The 19,262-nt window shown below is 36.1% G+C and overlaps 1 protein-coding gene across 6 annotated transcripts in view; it reads left to right on the plus strand.

The window, feature by feature from the left end:
* The first annotated feature begins 10,103 nt into the window (after positions 1 to 10,103).
* The window catches only part of LOC106080160 (mastermind-like domain-containing protein 1), a 40,486-nt gene continuing 31,327 nt past the window's right edge, over positions 10,104 to 19,262 (plus strand). For 4 of the 6 annotated variants that reach the window (XM_056013595.1, XM_013241509.2, XM_013241515.2 and 1 more), the window contains exons 1-2: positions 10,104 to 10,260; positions 14,739 to 14,850. In XM_056013595.1, coding sequence (XP_055869570.1) covers positions 14,812 to 14,850 — 39 coding nt within the window. In that variant the 5' untranslated portion in view covers positions 10,104 to 10,260; positions 14,739 to 14,811. Of the gene's footprint in view, positions 10,261 to 11,052; positions 11,533 to 14,738; positions 14,851 to 19,262 lie in introns of those variants that run through there. The other 2 variants (XM_013241502.2, XM_056013596.1) reach the window with 2 other exon arrangements.

A 19,262-nucleotide genomic window follows, 5' to 3' on the forward strand; every position in this document is an offset into this window, starting at 1 on the left:
GTCCGGACGCATTGAACCCCATCGCGCCTAGGTAGCCTCGCCACTGCTCGTCAGACTGACGCCTTTCATTCATTACACGTGTGTATTCTTCATTCAAATGACACCTTGTGTATGTAGGCTAACACAGGTGGATGTGTAGCGATCACTACATTGGGCTGTGGTTTATTGTTGGGTGAATCCTTCAAGTGCCGGTAAGAAATGTTCGAAGTACCTCACGATACCTGTAGACATGTAGAGTAGACTAATAGACTGGTAAAGTTTCACTGTTGACGCAGAATGGGAAGACAACTCCTACACTCTCAGTGTCAAACAACTCCAAACGTTGAAAGAAAAAAAAAGGTCAAAGACGCAATGCATACAACAAAAATCAATACTACAATGAAAAAAGGGGGGGGGGAGAAGGTAATGTTGACCGTTTTCTCCAACGTGGCGCCTTGCGTTGAATACAAAACTGGACTGAATTGAGAAAGGGGGGGGGGGGAGCCAAACAAAGTGAGCCTCACTGACCTACAGTCTCTTCTTCTTCACCCTTAGGCGATAACCTTTAGTATTTGTGGACGACCGTTACGTCATTAAAAAAAAAATCCCCCCTCCCCCAAATTAGAGGGACCTTGTTAACTAGAGAATGGTTAGTTTTTTTGTTTGTTTTTTAATGTAGGCACTACTATTTGATTTGTCTCGTGGAAAAGGGGCAGGGAAAGGAATGTCGAAAAGGGATTGTGGGAATCTTAGTGGATAGTCACAAACTTCTGACTTCTGCTGACCTTGAAGAACAAAATGGTGCTTCTGTGTTTCTTCGTTCCGCAAGGCTGTTAACGCCGGAAGTGGTAATGGTTCGTCTGAAGGCTAATGTCACACAAAAGTAGTGGGATACACATGTTTAACGTTGTCACGAAGGCTATTGCTATATTGCAAAATAGAATACAGCTTTAGGTTTTGTCTAGGTGTACATGTCTGCTCACAAATGCTTTTTTAACATAAACACTATATTTAGTTCTTTTTCAGATCAATCTACTAAAGCTTTAAACCTCGTATTCAGTGGCGGACTGGCTATATGGGCATTTGGGCATTCAAATGCCCGGTGGGCCGATACCTAAATGGGCCGGTGGGCCACCGAAAGAGCCGCATGGATGCCACTATGAATTAAATTGTCAAAGGTTTTATAATATTATCTTATAAAAGCGGCATCGTGTTTAAAAGAAATCTCTCTACAGTGTAATACTAATTTGATCTAACACATTTTCCGAAATAATGTAATAGCCTACACAGTTAGCGATTAAAAAGCAACATAAAGCCTATATTTCTGATAAAAATATAGAGCTCATTTTATGCATGTGTACAGTTATCGATACTCAACATACCGATTTTGGGGACATGCATGCCTATAATTGGATGCCCATCATATAATATGCAATTTATGGGCCTGATGGAATAGAAATGCCCGGGCCGATTTTGACACCCAGTCCGCCCCTGCTCGTATTGAAAACAATTATCTTGGTTTGGACTTTTAGAAATGTTTGTTTGTTTGTTTTACATGTTTCGGATGTTCCCTTCAGAGTTGAAGATAGTTTACTTCCTAGTCCAAACCTACCGCAGGACGACGGGTGATGGCAGCGGGCAGGGTTTGAACCCGGGACCATCGATAAATCCAAACGACAGTCCAGCGCGCAAATAGGACAGACGCAGACGGCGAAAGGAAAATCTAAATCGTCCACCTGCGGACAATGGTTGTGTTGCGTGGTTACTTTTTAAGAACACTGTTTGTGTCTTCTTTCAGTATTATCTCATTTAAATGTCAGCTTTGCAAATGTGATGGGGGCCTCGTCTGAGCAGTTTAGAGCTTGACTTCCTAACCTGGCTCATATCTCTGTGAAGACTGGGATTTTGACTTTCGGTATTTTTAGGGCGCCCATGAGTCTAACCAACTCTAATGGGTGCCTGTTTTTTGTTAGAGAAAGTGAGGCTGTTGGTCGTTGTGCTGGACACATGTTGGTCTTCACTATCATTTATATTAAGAGCTTTGTAAACTTCTCGGCCCTGTTGACCTATCCACATTCCCAGCCATCCGGCTTTTTTTTTTACTATCGGCACCAGCTAACGGTCCTTTGAAACAAAAGCTCACCTGCTGTTGAAATCTTAAAAACTCTTGATATAGATCTTTAGCATTCCAATTCAAGATTGGTTGCTCAAAATAAAAAGAAGCCATTATTAGATTAATAAAAACCTTTGTCTGGACAGATTTTTAAGTTTTACTCTGACACCATGTAGAATATTTGTATTACACAAATAACAAACTAGTGTTTAAGAGGGAAGACATATTAGGAACTCCATTTATTACGTAAACACAAGCGGTGTTGCACTGACGCGCTAGTGTGCAAATTTACATATAATACCAATATATATATATATATATATATATATATATATATATATATATATATATGTTACACTGCTCGTTAACCGTTGGCCAACATCATCTGCCCTGTAGATCGCAAGGTCTGAGGGGGCACAATGCAAATGTGTCATAAAACAAAAACCACCAGTGCTGGAATTACCAACAGGAAATACAGCTGAGAGTTTCACTAGCTATAGATAAGAGCCCATATACTTGCCCTCAAGAAATAGTCCCAGTGATATTTTTCATCATTTTTAGAAGAAATAGCAAAAAAGAAATATTGTCTATTGTTGATTACAAGTAGCCCCGCCATATATATCAAAGAGCTTAGAGCCTTATCAAATCTAAATCTAAATAGCACAAACTAAAAAAAAAGTATAAAAATGTAGGCCTACTGTCAAAAAGAAGTACTAAATTTTCAATATAACTCGACAGACTCTCAATTTAAAAAAAAATCTAAATCTAATTTCACGTGCTATTATGAAACAGCACATTAACAAGTCCTAGACACATCAGTAATTAAACCCGAGTCATTCAGTTCAGCAACGAAGTCATATACGTTTCTCAACCACGATTCTATGGGGGAAATGTTTATAAAGAGACGACGTGAACTGCGCATGTGCAAAGGAGCAGTTTAAGTTTTTTGGGTAAAAAAAACATGTAGACCAATAAATAAATAGATAACAGTTTAATTAAGCCAAAGTAATTTGTACAAGTCATCCTACTTGGAAACTCTTCATGGAAGCTGGGTGGAAACTGAACGGGTAGTTTCGATTTTTCAGAAATTTAACACTTTATGTATATCTTTGGGGAAAAAATAATAATAATAAGACTTGTCTTCGAGTCCGAAGATTAGTGAAGAATGCAGTATTTCCCGGGACTGCGCAACCCCAGCTGTGGCCAACATATTTTGCCACATCACCAAAGGCTTCAAAGCTAACCATCTGTTTTTCCATAGCCTGAAATTCTGTTCTATTCTAAATCGACGAATTTGCACACACAAAAATTGTATTAGGGGAAACGCAGTCAAAAAACTGGGCATCACTAACGTAGTTTTTTACTTTGTTCATTATACAGGGGCCAAACCTTTAGAAACGATTGCTTCACATTTGATTCTTGTACATATGTGTTTTATGTCATACATTTTAAATTAATTTCAAAGTGTAGTCTATTGGTAGAAAACTGTTATTATGGAAAAACTGTAAGATTGGGAAAAGTACATTTAGCGGCTGTGAATTGATTTATCATTAGGTATTTCAATGTTGGAGAAGTATCTTAATGAAGGATTACTAGAATTGAAAATTACGATCTGAATTTAATTCTTATGATCCATTGGCCAGACAAGATCTCGAAGACCTCGAATGGGGAACAGTGGCAAAGAACAAAGCAGCAACCCATCAAAGTAGGCATCCTTCAGAGACGCTGGAGATGGATAGGTCACACCTTCTCAAGCCTGCATCCAACATAAGTCCCGCACGGACTTTTTACGGAAAGCATGACAGACTGTCCTAAGCGTGACCGTCACACCTAAATTGGGACGTTTGGCCCCCCTAATTAAATGTAAGTCATGTAAGTATTTAGCAGCTAGATATATGAGTAAATAAATATAATCTTTAGTATCTCATTAAGCTGTAAGTGTAGTAAACTAAAGTGAGGTCGAGAGAGGTGCGGGGCACACTAGTTAGATAGGAATTTAGGCACCGGATATTTAGGCATCGCATATTTACGGATATTTAGGCAGCCGGAAATTTATTATAACGTCACCGATAGCCCATAGCCTAAGGATAAAATATACGTTAACATTTTAAAATAATTTTCAAAATTAAGGTCGCTAATTAAAGAGTGCCTAATTTTCCCGGTGCCTAATTTTCAGCCTAGTCAAAAAGTGCCTAAATATCCGGTGCCTAAATTTCCAGGTGCCTAATTATCCGGGTACCAAAATTTCCGGGTGCCTTAATATCCGGGGCCTAAATTTCTTCCAGATACCGTTAGATAGGGATAATTCATAAATCATGTACGACTAAGACTTTATTTATTTGAATTTTTTTTTAGAATTATAAGAACTCTTGTTTCAATTCAAAACAACAACATGCCACATAAGAGCACATATACAACAAAGAAGGTCAATGAATGACTACTACACACAGACGTCTTGATCTTTTCCACATTCCTAATCAACGAGTAACGCTGATATTCTTGGTGTATTGAAAACTTAAGTTCTTGTATTGTAATAATTGTATTGTATTGTTTTGTTGATGTATTATATAGTCCAGTGAGGTTGAAAAACAAACAAGTCACCGGATGTACTGCAAGCAGACGATATACACTCAATGATTTACAAGGGCAAGGTAGAATTGGACGAGATGTCAATTTGATATCACCCCTACACATCAATCTCCTAACAGGTGTTGAACGGGCGCGTGTTGGCTACGTGTCTCATTTACTCTCGCTGCGTATGCCCTTCACCTTACGTCCCCTCCCCGCTAGTGACGAGGTGTCGTCGGTATGTTCCGTTTGATCCACCCCGGTGGCCCCCCGCCTTGTTGAGTATGTGTGACCTGGTCCTGAGAAAGCATAATCGTTTGTCAATAGAACAAAGAGGTAGATAACCTTTATTATCGTGATTGAGGAAAAGGGGAGGGGGGATGCAAGATTTTAACAGACCTAGACCTTCAGATGAGGGAGAGTGAACCTGAAACAATTCGGCGGTGGGGCGGGGATGATGTGGGCTGCTGGGCAATGACGAAATGAGTCCTTCTTACCGTATTAATACAGGCTGTTTTTTTTAAGAGGGAAAATGGGGCGGTGGAGCTCTCCATTTAGTCCTGAATAAAACCCTTCAGGATGGAAGACTTTAAAGTGAAGTAGACACTATACATAAAACACTGAACCATAATCTTCAAATACAAAAACAAAATGTAACAAAATATTCAGAAAAACGCAAAGATAAATCCATATTTCTCATTTTTTTCCCGTTTTGTCAGTTGGTATTTTTGATAACGTCACCAACAGCCCAAGGCCTAAAGATAAAAAAAAATATACTTTAAAATGTTTAGTTATATGTTCAAAATTTAGGTCGTTATTAAAGAGTGCCTAATTTTCCGCCTTGTCGCCTAAATTTCTAGACACAGCCAACCAAGAAAACCAATGGCAGAATTTAAGTCATTGGTTAACATGCATGACTAGATGCATGACGCATAGGACAATTTTTTTTTTTTTTGAAGCAACGTCTGTATTTTATAAGATTTAATAAGAAATCATGTCAAGCCAGCAGATCATAATAATCTTCCTGAGGCAGGTACTGGTGAATCCGACAATCGCTTTGAGGCAATACATATTTACAAAGTATATGTATTTCACATACAGTGTTGCTTGATAGCGCTATTATGCAAATGTACACAAAAAGTGATTTGTTATCACTTTCAGTCAATAGAGGAGATGATTTAAATGTCCCAGTTTTATATGTCCGTCGTTTTACGAAGGTGCCACGAAACTACCACTACGACCAACCTACTTTCCTTTTCCCAACAGATGTTAGACGGTATACTCAGGGGCGTCCTAAAAATCCCCAAATTCAAAATTCCAACCTTCACCGAGATTCAAACCCGAGACCCCCTCGGTTCGGAAGCCAAACGCTTTACCATACAGCCGCCACGTCCCAAGTTGTTTTAGATGTTCCTTCTGAATTTGAGATTATTCGCACCAACCAAGAAATATACCAGCTATAAGAAAGTCTCTAGTTTAACATTTTTAGCAAGCGATCAGATTCTCTACACAGGTGTAATACATTTCTATATAAAATTTAACGACTAATTGAGTAACACATTTTTTTTCATTGATTCATGTGTTGTTACCGTTAATGAATAATTGTGCAGTCTCAACTTGATCCCAGAGCGGGAAGTGGGAGAAATATCGTGTAAAAGATTCCACCCTGACAGATGGAGTGAGTGAACATAAGCTTTATTTTTTTTAAAAAAAGGTAAATCTTTGAAGACAACGAAATCCCGATAATAAATTATCTTTAATTTATTTCCCATTACTGCTAACTTGTTTAAGTTATAAATTTTACAAAAACAAATTTGCGTGCAAATAATATCAATTCGTATTATTAATTAGGTAAAGATAGCTCTGTACTCTATATCTCGTACTGACAGGTAGCTCTGTAAGCCTATAGTTTACTGACAGGTAGCTCTGTAGCCTAAACATGTATCGCAACTAGTAGGTAGATCTCGAGGTCTGGATATCTGAAGGCGAGTGAGAGGAACAGTTCTGTCAAGGTCGAGGACATTGGTTGTGCTCTGCTTGCTCCCTTTCATTACGATCTGAACGTACCATGAAATGTCCAGTCTGAAAACCCCCAAACCCCTCCCCCATTACCCTTTTTCGTCCACGTTGTCATAGAGAAAGAGAGGTGGTTCCACTGGGGGAGGGAGGGACACTGATAACATGAACGGACCAAGGTGTAAGCAAGTAAACATGAGAAGTACATAACTCTTATTTACACCCGATCGGAGACACACACTGTTTCAATGAACACTATCGTATATTGAAATTTCATATAAACAATCGTTTTTGGATACGTTCTTCCAGGAAGCAGGCAAGGATTTTTTAAAAATTAGTTTCACACACACAGGATAGGAAGGAAAGAGGCGCAAGGTAGGAGTTATTTTCCCAAATATTACTTATAATAAATTCACAAGAAGAATATTTATAATAATAACATCTTTTTTTTTTCGTTACGAAATGTTTTACCATAGCGCATAGTGCATTACACAGGGGCGGACTGGGTGTCGAAATCGGCCCAAGCATTACTATACAATAATTATTACATTCATAATAATTTTATTTATAAAGCCTAAACTGGCTAAGCGCTGTTAACAAACAACATGTTGGCTCAAGGCGCTGAGATGACATTAGGATGATTAGGCATGCAAACATAATCACGACAGCTAAAATGACAAACTAATCTAAAATAAAGTTTTAAACAGATAGGTCTTAATGTCTTTCTTGAAAGTAGTGTAGCATGTTGTCTGTCTAAGATCAATGGGGAGTGAGTTTCAAACCTTTGATCCGTGCACTGAAAAAGCCCGCAGACCGTAGCTTTTGAGAGAGAAACGTGGCACCACTAGACGTTTTTGAGTCCATTTAGCGCAGGGCTCTCTGATGGACATATGGAGTGATCAGTTCGCTAAGGTACAAGGGCATTTCTTTATTATTGATACACTGATGACAAAGTGTAGTTGATTTTCGCTTTCACGTGCCCACAGGCACAATCCGGCCCACAAATTGTATAAAATCATGTTGGTCTACCTGTCCTCAAAATCATTATGCTAAGTTTGATTATGTATCGATAATTATACGCATGCTCTATATCTTTATAAGAAATATAGACCTACCTTATGTCGCCTTTTAATCGCTAAGTCAGTAAGCGTATAGGATGAAGCCTACTAGAAGTAGGCTACTAAGTACTGTTTACGGATGTAATCTATAACAATTTACTTATATCGGAAATAAGTTAATAGAGTCTGTAAAAGATTTTTTAACTCGACTCTCAAGAGTCACTTTTATAAAAGAATATTATAAAATCTTTAATAATTTAATACATCTCATAGTGATAATGAGATCCATGCGGCCCTTTTGTTGGCCCTATACCAGCCCATTTGGGTACCGACACACCGGGCATTTGCCCGAATGCCCGTACAGCCAGTCCGCCCCTGATTACACATTACATTATTATTAGAGCAAACGAATTATAGTTATACGTTAGCGTCGTTAGTACATAAAATATACGTTCATACCACACTGACCCCATTTTTCTGTAAACATTACAATAATCATATGTGAATTTCACAAGAGAAAGACATGTATAATTTGGCAAAAATGGCATAGAATGGCATAGATCTATTTTTTTTTCTATATTTCTATATAATACTATATATATAGAATTGCCAATCAATTTAAACATAGACATGTATAGCCATCGAGTCTATTACTCATAAATATGTCCACTTTTTTTTGGTTGCAGTTTTGGCTATGCTTGAAAACGATCTAGGAATCTAGGTCACACGGTGTGTTAACAAAAAAAAAACAAAGGAAAACAATACTATATTGCTCATGTACTTCCCAGTTTTTAATAATTTGCTAAATCACATCTTCGGACGTGCAATTTTGTTTATTTTGTATTATAAAATATTTCGGATGTTCCTTCAGAATTGAAGATTATTGGAGCCCAAACCTCCCGCAGGAGGACGGGGAATGGCGACGTGCAGGATTCGAACCCGGGACCGTAGTCATCAAAAGAAAAATTAGAGCGCATATCACACGACCAGGCAGCCTCCGGTTAGAATGATAAGAACTATTAACTTTAGTTCATCGATGCCATTTTACGTGCTGGAACGAGTTTTCATGTCTAGACTCTAGATTAGTGTAGATCCAAGATAATCTACATTAATTTAAATATTTCGAACTATATTCATAGAGTCCTGGCTGCCTGGTCGTACGGTTTGCGCGCTGGACTGTCGTTCGGATTTATCGATGGTTTGGGTTCAAACCCTGCCCTCTACCATCCCCCGTCGTCCTGGGGGAGGTTTGGACTAGGAATTAAACTATCTTCAACTCTGAAGGAACATCCGAAACATGTAAAACATTTTACAAAAACATTTTTAGTCCTTATAAAATGATAGAAGTCTGTTTTAGTTTTATTATTTTTACATTCTAGTTCTGGATTTAAATGAATCTACAATCTAGATCTAAATGTCTTAAAAAAACAACATTAAATTGAAAAATGGGAGTGATTTTCAATGACTATTTTCAAAGTAATTTTTATGATCATATTTTTAGACATATAAAGAGTGTATATTATATCTATTCGTAAAACGTGCAAAGGAGTTGTTTATTGAAGACCGGAGAGTAACCCTGAAGTTAGTGAAATCATATTTCGCGCCATTACTCCGTAAGAGGTAAATAGATGTTGCCCTGAATGGACACGCACAAACAAGAAATAGTGCTATTCAAAATGAACGCATTCTTCGTTATTTGAGAAAAGTTAAATATATAATTGCAATCGTTATCACATTTATCGGAAATATGAATAAAATAGTACAAATGTTTTGGTGCATTGCAAATATTTGACTAAAGAATCTCAATGTTTTTAGTATTAGTACTCCTAATAAAATGCTCGTTCCATGGCCTCACCGCAATGCGCCGTTAGCCTAGCCACGGCAAAAGTAAAAATACGTGATATGAGCGGATCAAGTTCGTCTGTAGAGTCCAAAGAGCAAAACTACAGGGCGGATTAAAAAAAAATAGAAATATGAAATGGACCAAGTCACCCAAATCTGATAAAAAAAAGGCCCTTAATTTTTATATTTTTAGGGATGATTGTAAAAAAAAAAATCCACTCCTAAATCTAATATTCTTTTCTATATGACTATCACTATATAAATATTACGTTGCTTGGTTTACGGCTTCCTTTCATTTTCTAAATCGAACATTTTTAAATTTAGGCCAACCCGACAGAGAAAAGAATAATCAAGTCACAAAAGATAATTATTGATACGTTATTTAACTTTAATGGCACAAAAAAGTAACTTTAAGAAACCCTAGCAACATTGTTGCCCCTTTGTTTGTGTTATGGTTTTCTCATAGCCATAGCACTATTTTACACGCTCAAACTTATACTACTAGATCTATTTCCGGTACGGTTTCCATGTGACCTCTTCATCGAAAGACCATTTGTCTGGAAAAAACATGGCTTACTAAAGGGGATATCTATTAACAATAAAGAGGTCTTTTAATCAAGATCTGTCCTGAACTTTGCCTGTTGCAAAAGGCAATTTTATATTAGCCACTCTGGCTTATTTACGGTAGGGATATTATGAAATTCACACTCGTTTTGTGTTTCAACAAAACTTTAAAGAAGGCTTTTATGAAGGGCGAATTTTTAATGTTTATCACCCTCGCGTTAGCTATGACGCCTCTCAACGTTATTTCGTCGACAAGATTTGTTTTCTTAATGTAGATTAGTCTAGTTCCATAATCTTTATTAACGAATTCGTTTTGTATCTACATCAGCTGTTCATTGCACTAAAAATATTATTGTAAACAGGTTTATTACGTTGTTGTTTGGTGGTTATGTTTTATTGCCATCTCTGCATTTTGTTAGAATCTCTTCCAAAAAGGCGTTGTCGGGCATGCGAGTCGTGGCGCGATCAAGGATTGTTTGTTGTACTTTTTTTATTAGACCAAAAAAAAAAGTCATAGAAAGTTAAGAAAACTGAGAATATTCTAATAAAATTGGATACACGATGCTGTTAGTATTCAGTCTACATATGTATTTGTATTGTTCGTAATTAATGTATTTAATAATGCATGTCTTGTGATTCCACGCACTCTACTGTGGCCGCCATATTTACACGATCCAAGATGGCGGCTTCCGTATTTATCAGTCATTGCTAGATAAAAGATACTAGATTGGTCTAGATCTATATAGATCTAGAGTCTATATAGATATTCTGGACTTAGAATCTTAGATGTAGACGTAGAAATCCTGTCTAAAAAAGATTAGTTTACTTAGGATCTAGATCTAGTATGATTAGATTTTAGCTAGATTTTTAGAGTCTTGTCTAGCTAATGTTATTTATAATTATTATAAATGTTTACTCATCTTGACTTGAGTGTCTTGACTACTTGAGGCATCAATTCATAGATTCATACTGACATATCATAGTGAATGATAGTCATAGTGACAAGTCAATCAAGTCAGTGCATATTTGTATATAGACACAGTGAAGTGTACACCTAGATTCCTAGATCTACATTCTACACTACAGATCAACAATCAAGTGCATTTAAGATAGTCACTGATAGTGTATACCTAGATCTACAGATCATAGTCATAGATGTGGTTAGAATTGACTGAATTGTTCAATTGTATTCTAGATAGTCCCCTAGTGACTAGAGTCTTTAAGAATGCACTCTTCCTCTCTTGAGAATGTTAAGACAAGAATACTAATACTAATAATACTTACAAACACTTGAAACTGTTTATTGTTTGTAACGGTTCTTAATTCAGAATAAAGAATCAATCATACTGATATCTAGATTCTAGAGATCTATTAGCCTTAAAAGGTTATCAGGTTAGTATCACTGGTTAATATTTATAGGGTATAAACAACTAAACCGTAGACCAAGTGCAAGAATATAAATACCTAGGTACAACCATCAACAACAAACTGAAATGGAGTGAACAATGTCAAAACCTTTACACCAAAATTCATTGACTCTTCAATCCTAGAAATCAAAGAAAATTTAAAATAGACAGAACAATAATTAAACTTTTCTATACAGCAACCATCAGCATCAACTTTGCCATCACCTGCTGGTAGAGTAATACCTCACTGGCACAAAGACAGATTAAATAGAATAATTAAAAAAGCATAGTATATCACTCAAACACAGCTACCATGAAAGATGCCTTTTCAAAACACATGATTCTTAAAGACAACCTGCACCCATTAAACCACTGTTACAACAGATCTTAAAGTGGTTGTCACCTTTCCAATAGGACTAAAACAGAAAGATTTGAAAACTCCTTTATTCCATATTCGGTCAGAGTGTTACAAGGTCATCTGTCGTCATCGAGAAGTACATAAAAGTCTAATTCATGAAGAGCTGGTAGTGAGTGTGTATGTGTTTTGTGTGTGAATGTGTTTCGTGTGTGAATGTTGTTGGTATTTGCATCTATATTTTTACTGTAGTTAGGCTGAGGTTGTCAATTGTCGTAAAAATGAATTTCCATTTGATTGAACAAATAAAAATTTATCTTATCTTATATAGAATCCGGCAAAATTTGAAAAGGACAATTGCTTAAAGTTTATTGTACAATAAATATGCTAGATATACAAGCTAGAATATATGTATCAAATCTTACTGAAGAAATTTTTAAAAGTCTCTGCTAATGTGATTTTGCTAGACATTCTTATATCTGAATAGTCAAACTTTTCCCAGCTGTCATCATTATTTTGACTACTTGGGTGAAAAAAAAAAGGTCTGCAACAAGATATCTTACTTGCTGGCTGGAGGGAAAATTGCTTTCACTGAGATATCTTCGAAAGATTTTTGCTTTTATAAAAAAGACAAAATTATTTACAAAATGCTATGTTTACTTCACGTTGCAAATACGGTATAGTTGTAGTTTTAATAATTTGAATTTTAGAAGTTGATTGAATAAAAACTATCTCTGTCCATCCCAGTTTCGCTACAGCTATGACTTGCTTCAACACATCATGTTCAGATCTCTCGTGAAATTTTCATCTCAGCTATGACTTGCTTCAACACATCAAATTCAGATCTCTCATGAAATGTTCATTCTTTGTCGTAGATCTTCCTCGACATAATCTTGCTGTCTTAGTTGTCTGCATTTTGGTTTTAGCCTATACATTTTTTTGCCCCTCAATTCTTTGACAATCTTTTAAGATGACCCGCCCAATGTAAGCTTGATTAAGTCTCCTTATACTTCAACTTAGCAGATATTGTGAGCATATTGACAACAAACTTTGCTTAAAAGATGATGCCAAATGTATTGTGCAACAGAAAGTATATCAACATGCTCCGTTTTAAGTTTAATCTTAATTTCTGTCTCTTTAAACCAATAACAAATGATAAATCTTTGGTTTAATATGTTCATTATTTTAAGCATAGTCAATCACACTTCTGACCAGTTTTGTGATGTATGGATACTAAAAAAGGAAAGAAACATTAAATAAAATAATTTTTTACCTATTCCCAATTCTAGAAAAAGTTTTCTTTCTTTTTCCCTAAAAGAAGGGTGAATTATAAAAAAAATAGATCTATTGATGGCACTGACATCTTAGAATTAAGTCTTCACTCTATACATGTATTTAAAAATCATTATTGATAACCTTTGTACCTTAGTGCTGCTATTATTAAATGTTGCATGTCGTGTTTATTTTGAATTTCTTAAATTTTGAATGTGTATGTTCATGTCTTTATCCTATAGGCTAAAGTAATGCAATTTCAGTTTTCAAATAATCATATGCAAATCATATTTTAAAATAGTAATACACATTAGTAAATATAATTTTGAGTTTCTTCTGCCTAGACTATAATGAGAAATTAGAAAGATGCAGAAACATTTTGCATAGTCATCAGGGGTAAAACTATCTAAAGGCAACAGAAATAAAGGATCAAAGTAATTCAAAATTCTCTTGAAGGCTGCCCATTATTTTATAGTTAGTTTTACCTTAAATAGATATATAAAAAAATCAATATAATAATGTTCTAATCAGTTGTCCTAATTTATACAATGACAGGGTGATAAAAAATGTGTCAATAAAGCAAAGGAAAAATATCATCTACCACACATTGTTTGTATGCACTTTTGTTGTCTTAGGTTCTTAAAAATTATCCTGAAAAAATGCTATGAGACCCTCTGAGGCTTTCCAGACACTTTCAGACCCTTAGGAAAACAACAACAAAAAAAAAGACAGCCTTACAAAGATGGACAGAAAATTAGATAAAGACAAAGTGAATGTTTAAAAACTAGGCATACAAAGCATTTACTAAAAAATGTTAGTAGATCAGAGGCTGTTAAATTACAGACTTTATGTTTATCATATCATTTCCTACTTTTCCTGAAATCTTTAGGCATTGTGTAGTATATTGACTGGTATATTAGCTACAGTTAACATTTCTCTTTCATATGTGTGGGTGGTCTGCCGTTCTCAACATCTGCATAATGCGCTCATATTTCATCATTCTCACTGCATAGCCCTCAACCAATCACCTAACCTATCATCATCCTCACCTAGGAAGCACACACACACACATTATAACAAGTACATACACCAAATGTTGACATCAATTTGATTTAACGTGAGACAAGATTAAGTTAGCAGTGTTATTTAAAACAAGTACACAATATTCAGGACTCTTAAGGTCAATGTTGCAATAAATTTCTCATTACTTGGTCTACATGTAGAAAATTGTGTAATGTCTACGCTAACTGCATTCAGACAGGCAATAAGCAGGACCTCATGCATAAGGTGTGTGAGTGATTACAGGCAATAATAATGCTTAAAATGAGCATTTTGTATTGAAGAAGGTAGGATTGTGGGTTGTTGGTCGTTTCTAATAGTTGTGCTGAAAATGTTGAAATCTTATGCCTACCCTTTTGGGGCCAAATCTGAGTTTGTGTGAAACACAAACTTAGTAATCTTGTTTACGGATCTGATTAGAAGGTCTAGCATGTCAAAGCTGAATTTCAATCATAAACAACACTTTTGTTTTAAAATTGTACTAATACTTGATTTTGTTTTTCAAGGTAAACCTCACTTGCTGCAGTGGGGATATTGCCAAACTCCTCCTCCAGAATTCCCAACTTTCTTCAAGTTAATATGATGACTCAGGACAGGGCAACTGGGCAACCAATGGCTGTAAGTTTTTAAAAAACTTTTTCTTCTGCTGATTTCCACTGTAAACTAAATACTGTTACTTAAAAAAAGGCTGGCAGAAAAAAAAAGGCAATTTGGTACTTGCAAATTTTCAGAAAGCTTGAACACATAATGTAGTTGAAAAAAAAACAACTTGTGCTATAATTTTTTTACATTTTAGTTTAATGTCAAAGCAATATATATTTTTTAAACGCTTGAAGTAAATAGATATATTTCTGGGCTAAGGTTCATTTTTGTTGGATAAATGTCATGAAAGGCAAATGGATACTATAAAAATTACATCATTCTGACCAATTTCAAGTTTATTCAAAATAATTGGAGGAATAACAGAGTGGTTGCTGTGAAAGTACCATATAAAATATTTGGTGTTACTAGTGAATGCCAGTAAAATTAAATTAATGGCAAAATTCATTAAATTGAAATTAATCTATACTTTTCTTTTAAGTAAATATAAAGAGTTTATCCCAATAAAGAAAAAAGATGATCTGGAAAAGTAAGCTTATAAAAAAACTTACTCTGATAGCATCAATGGGTGGGGCTAATTTCTGCTTACATCAATAACTTCCACAATTTGTTACACATTTAGGTTAATTACATATTTTTTTATCCATTCTTTAAAGGAAACTGATATTTTTTAACTCTTTCGCTCCGTAATTATTTACCACATTATGGTGGAATCAACGCTGGTATCGTCAGTTAGGAGAGAAAGAGTTAAAAATGTTTTGTATTTTCTAGCTTAAAGTTTTCTTTTTAAGACCAATTTTAAAAAGTTGCATTTGATTTCCTTTTTATAAATAAAATCTTAGAATTAAAAAAAAAGTTATTCTTTTAGATATCAGAGAGAAAAGGTTTATGCTCCTACACCTACTCCGTTATCCATTTGTCTTTTTTTGTTTGTTTTGTTTTATTGTTTATCATTTATTATTTTTTCCTAATTTGCATGAACAAAAAATTATCAGCCCTTTTTTTTAATCGTATTTACCAAAGTGCTGGTCTTTGATTTGAACAAGCTGATAAGTGATAGTGTACACTTAATTAGTGGCATGATATCATTCATTAAAAAAAAACCTGTTGGTTTCAATACATCCATCACTCCAGCTAGTAGCTGGCACAGCCTCATTTGGTGTGATGTATACCTTGTCACTCCAGCTAGTAGCTGGCACAGCCTCATGTGGTGTTATGCATACATTGTCACTCCAGCTAGTGGCTGACTCAAGTTTCACTTAATGTTATCCTTACACTACTACATTATCTCTCCAGCTAGCAGCTGGCACAGCCTCACATGGTGTTATGTGTACCTAATCATTCCAACTAATAGTTCACTCAAGTTTATGATACATCTACACTACTACATTATCTCTCCAGCTAGTAGCTGGCACAGCCTCATGTTGTGTTATGTGGACCTTATCACTCCAGTTAGTAGCTGTAAATAGAGGAGCATTAGTGATCAAGTACAACCCTTATTCCATTCTCAAATAGTTTCCAATAGGTTTGATACAAATATTTCAATGACATTTGTTGTGACATATTTGAATATTTTATTTCCGGGTTTCGCAATCTGTTGTTCATCTTGGACTGGTGGGAGTAAAAAAAATGTAGGCAAATGCATCTAAGGTAAAAATAGGCACCCTTAGGCTAAGAATTTGACTTTCATTTAATCGCTGTGCCAAAAAGAAAAACAAAAACGTCCTTAAAATAAAATTGGTTTGAGGATGAAGAAAAAAGTACTCATGGAATGTTGTTCATACAGCAGTCTCTCACCAGGGTCACCTTGTAGTAGCCTCTTTCTATTTTAGTGTCTGGTCTACTTGTCACTATTCCGTGTTGTTCTCCTTTGTTTACTTGCTACCTACATACATTTTCTCTATCAGGTAAATATGTACTTAGAACAGGGCAACCCTAGCATGCATTGTTATGTACAATGTATAGACCTACCTAGGCATACATTTTAAAAATCTGTTTCCAAATATAGAGTTGTAAAGCATACACTGTTGTCTGGTGTACGCTAAAATTTGAAAGTTCCTTTTATATAGTCGAAGATTGTCTTTCATTATGGGGAGACAGTTATTTCTAGGAAGTTTTGGAAACTATTAAACTGTATTATCTCCCCTGAAATAAAACCCCCCACTTTCTGTGCGGCAACAACGCGGTTTTTAATGGTGTCGCGGTCTGGGTTTATGAATATATGTATTAGATCTAGTGCTATGTGTTGTCTCGTCACGTGATACTCATTTCTGGATGCGAGTTTTTTTTTCATGACTTGTTGGTGCAGACATGGCATACATTTAATTTTTTTTTTTAGTGGTTCTATTTTTAGAATGTTGACAATTTAAAAAAAAAAATAATATTTAAAATATTGTATTACAAAATTGTTAATCTTGCTTAATGGTAATCCTTTGTGGATTTCGACCAGAACTTTTCTTTTTTTAAATTATGTTTTGTCAGTGTTCATTGTCAACACATTTGTTGACAAATTCTGTTCTCTTTTTAGTTAGACACTGTAGGCAGTTTTCAATTGTCTACTAAACAATTACGATAAGCCCATGAGCTGGCAAAAGTAGGATGCCTGCATACGTCTACTTCCCTATTGAACGAATGACACCAATGCTGTGAATCTAAACACATTCCATGCTCTTTATTTTTGTGTCTGCTGTTACCTTTGGCTCTGAGTAAGATGGATAGTTTGGGAATGCGTAGTCTCATCAGATGTCTATTAATAGCCGCAGTTTGGCGTCATTGGCTGACCTTGTACTTGACACGCTGTTCCTGTGTTGTGTCTAGTTGACTTCATTCAGAGCGTTGGGTCGTTTCACTTTCAGTACTTACAAGTGGATTGCATTCGAGATTCTGTCATACCTCTTTTGATATGAAACCACTTTTGTCACTGACAATAGAGACCGAAACACAGGAATATATTGTTCTCAACTTACGCCCAATTTTGGACTTGTTTAAATAAACATTCTGTTTTAATTATCACAGCCATAATACCATAGTGTGCCCCCCTCCCCAAGGCTAATTGAGTCGGTGGATTTAAGATTGTAGAGGAAAAGCGAGCATTGCTTGTTGATGGCGGAAGGTTTGGTCATGTGACAGTTAATGTTTGGGTTAGAGAGTTCGGAACTGGCAATCCTACCGATTCAAAGTCTTTTATTTTGGGTAAAGCGCTCAGCTTCTGAACTGAGGGGGCTCGGGTTCGAATCTCGTTGAAGACTGATACTTTACATTTTTAGGACGCCCCAGAGTCCACCCAACTCTATTGGGTACCTGACACATGACACCCACGTTGATAATTTACATTTTTAGGACGCCCCAGAGTCCACCCAACTCTATTGGGTACCTGACACATGACACCCTCGTTGGTAATTTAATTTTTTAGGACGCCCTTGAGTCCAACCAACTCTATTGGGTACATGACACCCTCGTTAGCCGTCGGCCATAGAAACATATGATCTTGAAACCTTCTATGCTTCTTTCATTGCGCTAATGGTGTTGGTGTTTTCGGAGCTGACAGACGTGACTTGTTAATCCCATTATAAAATAGACAAAATCACGTGACCACTAAATGTTCAAATATTTCCCTGTCATCTTTCGTCACCAAATGACCGTACTATTTTTTTTTCTACTTCCAAGCACCCAAACAGTTTTTTATTTTTATCAGGGCTTGATTCCAGCACCACGGCTTCTCCACATTGACGCAAGCAGCTGATCAATAACGCTAGGGCTAGAGGAAGTAGTTCGTTCCGGCCTTTATTGATCGTTGGATGTTTTGGGAGGGCTAGCTGCTCATGGTGCCCATCACTTTAGCCATTCTCATTCTCTCTCTCGCTCTCTCTCTCTCTCTCTCACACACACACACTGTCTGTTTGTCTGTCTATCTCTCTTGTTAAAAGAAAGTTAATTACTTTGTTACCATGGTCTTATTGTATTTCTAGATGAGCTACGTTGTTTTCCGACGAATGTACTTGTGTTTGTTGGACTAGGAATTCTATTTGTAACATTTTGTTTTCTATTAGGTCATCGTGTATCCAAATTCCTACTGATCATAAGGAATTGTTCATTTCTGGATTGTTAGCGAGGTGTCAGTCCTAAAACAAACTCTTGTCAAATGGCTTAAAACTTATTACATTTTTTTTCCACATTTGAAGTCCAGTATACTTTTTATATGGAAATTAGTTTTCTCCATTTGATGCTAGAAATAATGAGATATAATTTACAGTACATGTCGTCGTGATGGACGACACCCTGTGTTGTCGTGTTTGGTGTGAAAGTTGGCCATTGTGGGTCTAGTCAACAAGGCATCTGGTGTCTATGCTCTGTTTGACCATGTCCTGTTGATTGACTCCTAACCGTCGTCTGGACCCTCTCACCGTTTGGTGTTTGCACACGCAGGGACC

This window comes from Biomphalaria glabrata, chromosome 16 (assembly GCF_947242115.1).
Source record: "Biomphalaria glabrata chromosome 16, xgBioGlab47.1, whole genome shotgun sequence".
NCBI lineage: Eukaryota > Metazoa > Mollusca > Gastropoda > Planorbidae > Biomphalaria > Biomphalaria glabrata.